Here is a 5,644-nt window from a genome sequence, read left to right as displayed (position 1 = left end):
AGGTCACACAGAGAAGTATCACCTGGCTCAGGAGTTCCCTCCACAGGCCGATTTAGTGGGGTTTTATTCTGCCTATTAACATGATGCACCATTAGCATGACATGTTCACCGTCTCATTGGATCCCATCAACCTCGTTTCTAGCAGCAGCTGACAGCAGTTCTGACAGAAGGTCAGCAACTAGGTGGTGACCATCATGGAGCATTTAGCTGGAGACAGATATTTGTGCTCGGGGAGTTGGTGGAGACCAAAAGGAGGAAAGGGGAGTGCTACACTTTGCGAGTCGGGGCGGCGCTATCGGCGGTAACCGCCGTATGAGACCAGTGGCGAGCGGCAGCGATTAGCTAAGTTAGCTAGTGGCGCCATTACTCCACTCCATCTTTGCGTAGCAAATAGTTGCTTGCTGCTAGATAAATGCTGCTGATGCCTCTCCTCTCTTCCTCCTTCTGTTTCATGGATTGTGGAGGTCTGGTTCGTGGTCCATGCCTACTACTCATTATTCATACATTTCTGTCATATTCATGTAACGTCTTTATGTAACTCTGTAACGCTCTTCATCTGTACACATGACATCTATTGCTTCTGTCCACCCGGGGAGAGGGATCCTCCTCTGTTGCTTACCTTGAAGGTTTCTTCCCTTTTTTTCTGTCCAAAGTTTTTTTTCTGTATTTTGGGGAGTTTTTCCTGATCCGATGTGAGGTCCTGGGACAGGGATGTCGTATGTGTACAGATTGTGAAGCCCTCTGAGGCAAATTTGTAATTTGTGATTCTGGGCTATACAAAATAAACTGAATTGAATTAAATGCTTGGAATTACAAATTTAGCACCTTTGGTACAACTTGCTGAAACCCGTGTTCGCCAAACATTTTAAGAAGGAACAAAATTCCTTGAAAGGCGCGTTGTATACAGTACAACAAAACTGGATCAAACATTTCAATAGAGCTGTGGTGAAGATGTCTGGGAGACATCTGTGGTCTGCGGCTCCACCGCCTCCGCCACTTCACACATTACCATTCACAGTGTGTCGTGGGCCTCGGTAATACATCTGTTTTGAACATGTGCCTGATTCACAGCTTTGGAGACAGACAGGGCTCAATACCAATTAAATGACTTTCATATCCATCCAGTGGATCCATACGATGTTTCTGTAGGGGACAAAGGCACTGGCCATTACACGGTACCTCTGCCGTACCGTAGCCAAGGATAAAAGCGCTATTATTCACCTTTTCATCCGCGCTCCCTTTTATACACATCCATTTATCACTTTTCTCCCTCTCTCTACGCTTCTCTCCCACTAAGTTCATCACGGCAATTAATGGTTTGCTCAAGGAAACTACAAAACCCCCATTAGTAACAATGTTTTATTTATTTTCTTTGAATTTACAATTTTTCAAGTAACTTCAAGGTTATGTGCATTCAGCATGTTGCTTTTGCGCAGTAAGGCCTCCGTCCTTTCTCGAAAGTCAAATGAAACCTCATGCATGGATACGGTGCCAATGTGAGCCTGTGTGCACAATGAGCCATAACTAGATGCTGATGTCGAGCGCTGCTCTGCCTCAGAAAACAGACACTGTCCAACTCAATTAGTCCGCAGTGTTAAACGTGTCAACGACTTGGACACAAAGTCAACAAGGTAAACAAACGGCTGAGGCAGAGAACAGAGAACGATTGATCGGTGGCGAGTCAACACAAAGGAGCTTGGATGTAGGTTTTTTTTGTGGAGGGGGGGGGGGGGTCACCCATGTCCATAACATACTGTTGTACGCTTTGGATCCTGATTTGGTGCCCTTTGTTTGAATTAATAGAAATCTTAAGATAATTACGTGTCTTTTTTCTGACAGAAGTGATCGTGTTTCCGAGGTCCTCGACTCCCTTTAGAAATCTTCCCATTTTACTGCTGCGGGACCGACGGGCTTCTTGGCGCCGACCTGGTTCTGCCATTTCTGATGGCCCTGTTTACTCATGTAGGTCATATAGCGGCATCAGTATTAAATTGAGACTGTTTCATAAGCAATTCGAAGTCTGTCATCGTAACTTAGCCCTTTGCACAAGGAAAGGTTTGTCATTAATTGATTTGTTTGGGGGGTTGGCCACTTGAAACAAACTGTAAACTACACAATACCGTCTACATTTACACATCCAAAAGCAGACCAACCTTAGCATTCATTTGGAGTACAATGTCTAATTTGCCCCTTCCTTTTAGCTCTGTTTTGGTCTCCACCAGTGCATGAGGGGAATTCCTGGCTTTTTAGTGGTTAAATGTCCTATTGTGTTCACAAGCTAGTGGTTAACTGTGTCTGGCTGTTATTTAATGGTGGAGCCGTAGCATACTGTGGGTTTATTAGCCCGGCCAACAAAAACCTTTGAGGAGATAATGTGTTTGGTTGTTTGTTTATCCGTCTGTCTGTCTGTGGCTAATCTCGCACACTACTGGATTTATCAGCATAATATTTGTTGTGACCTTTTATCACTGTATGTTAAAGGACCTCTCGTGGTTCACAATTCACCATTTTTGAGGGAACTATTTTCTTGACTGTTTTATAGCATCATCGTCCCCTCACTACTCTTAGGGGCCACAGGTGATCAACTGCTCATTGCAAAAGACATTTACGATTTAAAAGAAAGCCTTCCCAAACTACTGCAGGCCACATTTTAGCCTGCGTCGTGGCTGAAAAACTACTATTCATAAAAAAATATTTTTGTAATATTTTGTCAGTATTTTGTGAGCCAAAAGACTATAAAAAAGTGGTAAAAAAAAAAAAAGTAAAGCTGGAAGGAACGGAAACGTTGGGTGGTAATTCTTGTGGGTTTGTCCCTACAATTGACACCTTTCACATTCCACATAAAGATTTTTCCTATTGTTAATATAAATATGTTGATGCTGAACTTGACTGGCCCGCACGCACCTTAACCCGGCCGAACACCCTTGAGAGGAACTGGAACACAGACTGTGAACCAGGCCAGACGGCATGGGTTCACTCACGCTACCGTGGCCCAATGGGAGATGTTCACATACGCTCGAAAATCTTCAGGTGTCAGCCATGAGGCGCGTGTTTAAATCCGCCAGGGTCCAGAGGCAAGCTTTCTGAGTTTGCATAGGGGGGGGGGGAAGACATCCAATATCTGGGATTTAATTTAATACTCAGAAGCCTAAAACTCCAGTGGAGTCATGAAGAAATCACTAAAGTGCACTCTGCATACAGAGGGAGGAGGAGAGGGAAACAACAGAGTGAAAGAGAGAGGGAGGGAGGCGCAGCTGGTGGCAGCCAGAGGACCATCTGTTCATCACTCTATTAGTTCACAGACACACACACACACACTCTCTCAGCGTCACGCTCATTCTCAGACGTGCATGCGCACACACATGATGCACCTACAGCTCTGTTTCCTCTCCTTTACACTTTCGCCATTACTTTCCTCTGTCCCTGACACTCGAGACCAGCGCGACCAGTAATTCTCACGGTCCGACACACCGCGGCGAACGTTTCAGCAGCTCGCCCAGAGATGTCACGATCTATGTCACGTGTGAGTTTGTGTTGGAGACTCATAACGAAAGTCCACAGTCTCTTGATGTGGCATATCACGGAATAAAACCAGTGCAATGTAATTTAGCTTCCAATTCCAGAGTTTCCTCAAACGCGTATATTATATCTAAAACAACTAATTCATTGTGTAAGTCAAGAAAAAATAGCAAACATTCCATGGTAAAAGAATTGCTGCTTTTTCCATTTTTATATTGGATATTTTTGCTTTTGGTTGGGTTAAACCCAAATGCCCGAAGAGGCCTTCTCGGCCTCGGCCATTTCTCCCCAGTTTCTGGCAACACAAGTAAAGCAGTTCACACACTCTGTGTTCCCTCCCCCCTCTTTACTCACCGTACATCTTCCCTTCATCTGACAGTATAATCTTCCTCCTTCCACAGGGCGGGTAGATGGCCAGGGCCTCCTGGAAGCTCTGCTCGATGTCGGGGCTCCAGACCCCCTCGGGGTCACCGTCCATGGTCTTATCCCCGCCTGAGTCGCTCAGTCTCTCCATGTCGTCCCCTGGACTCTCGCTGCCGCTCCAGCTACCGCGATCCATGCTGGCAGCTAGCGTTGCCTCGCCGACGCGTACTCAGCGCTAATACTAATGGTCCGGCGGCGAGTAGGTGACGGGATTAAAACCGCTAATGGCAACCTCAAGCCGACGGTAACACTAATGGAAATAATTAACTCTAATGCTAGCTGCTGCTTGGCCAACGGTAATCCAAAATGCTAGCTGCCAATAATAATAAAAGTGTCTGGTCGACTCAGCAAGATGGTCCAAAACCGGCACCAGGCGTCAGGTAACCTAAAGAGTAGAGATAAAACAGAAGAGAAAGTATGGCATTAGCTGTAATAATTGCATATTGCCTCCGGACAGTGAGACAATGTCCCTTTTAATAGTCAATGAAACACACTCATTGCTGGCGAAAAGACAACCCGATTGACAGACATCCTTTTTATTAAAAACGGTTTGATGCTCATGATTTGATCAGTCCGCTCGACCGCACAATGTACTGTTTAACGTAATTTCTTTTGTGCAAAAAGCATTATTTCACTTTGGGGAATTTTACTTTCAATTGAAACAGCTGTGACTTTTTTTTCGTGACTACAGTTAAGATGGAAAAAGATATGCATTTGTTGCGTTGCATTTCCGATTAAGTGGCGCTCCTACATTTTGTGGTGGTGCTCCATTTTCAGTGGGAAGCACCAGTAGTCAAAGGTAGTCTGGAGCCCTGCAATGCATTTTTACTCAATAGGTGCTTTAACCTGCGAGTTAGAATGAGCTTTTAGCTAGTACAAATACAGCATACAGTGATACAGCTCTATGTATAGATATCGTAAATAATAGCAGTCAGTCAGGAGCTTTGGATTTTTGTACTTTTTTTTTCCCCATTTGCATTTGAACAGACGTGATCAAACACAACCAAGATTTTCAGTCCCCGAAAACAGGGCAAACATAATGGAAATGGGCCATTCTCCTCCCTCTGTGGGGCCCGCTCCGTGATTCACACTGATATTAAATCGACTTCGTTTTTTTTCCAAGGAAATATTTTCCCCATGCAGCTTTAAGTCCCGATCAACACATTGTAGGCCTGCATCCCAGCTGCTCAAGGGAAATTATTGCTTCTTTTCATGTAGGAAATTGCCTATTTTGTTAAACCGCTGTGGTAGCCCAACATCAAATCCACAGCGAGTGAATAAGGGATGGACAGACAGACAGAGATCACTACGACACTCAGCTACAAGCAGATGTAGGAAGAAGGGAACAAAATAGAAACTGAAGAAGCTTGCCAGCTGCCTACAATTCTTCTAAAATCCCCACAGTAAACAGCAGGGTTGGCGTAGCAGACACCACACTTACACACTGACATATGCACGCACGCACACGCACACGCACACACACACACACACACACACATACACACACGCAATTACAGTGCCAGCTCCTTGGGCGAACACATGTCATTTTGTCTGCTCCTCTACTGTTCACACTTCCCATGCACTGTCCCTAGCCACAGCCTGCACAAGCCTGCAGTGTGAAGTGTATGTCAGTGTGTGTGTGTGTGTGTGTGTGTGTGTTTGTCTGGCTAATTTTAACACAATTACACTTCACAGTGTGCAC

The 5,644-nt window shown here is 45.0% G+C and overlaps 1 protein-coding gene across 1 annotated transcript in view; it reads right to left on the bottom strand.

Annotated features, from left to right (window-relative positions):
- Window positions 1-4,078, bottom strand: part of tead1a (TEA domain family member 1a) — a 19,126-nt gene extending 15,048 nt beyond the window's left edge. The window contains exon 1 of the mRNA XM_034535267.1: window positions 3,874-4,078. Coding sequence (XP_034391158.1) covers window positions 3,874-4,078 — 205 coding nt within the window. The remainder of the gene's footprint in view (window positions 1-3,873) is intronic.
- Between the last annotated feature and the right edge of the window lie 1,566 nt (window positions 4,079-5,644).

Source organism: Cyclopterus lumpus, chromosome 6 (genome assembly GCF_009769545.1).
Source record: "Cyclopterus lumpus isolate fCycLum1 chromosome 6, fCycLum1.pri, whole genome shotgun sequence".
NCBI classification, from domain to species: domain Eukaryota; kingdom Metazoa; phylum Chordata; class Actinopteri; order Perciformes; family Cyclopteridae; genus Cyclopterus; species Cyclopterus lumpus.
The sequence above is the reverse complement of the archived record's forward strand: the minus strand, read 5'-3'. Positions and strand labels throughout refer to the sequence as shown.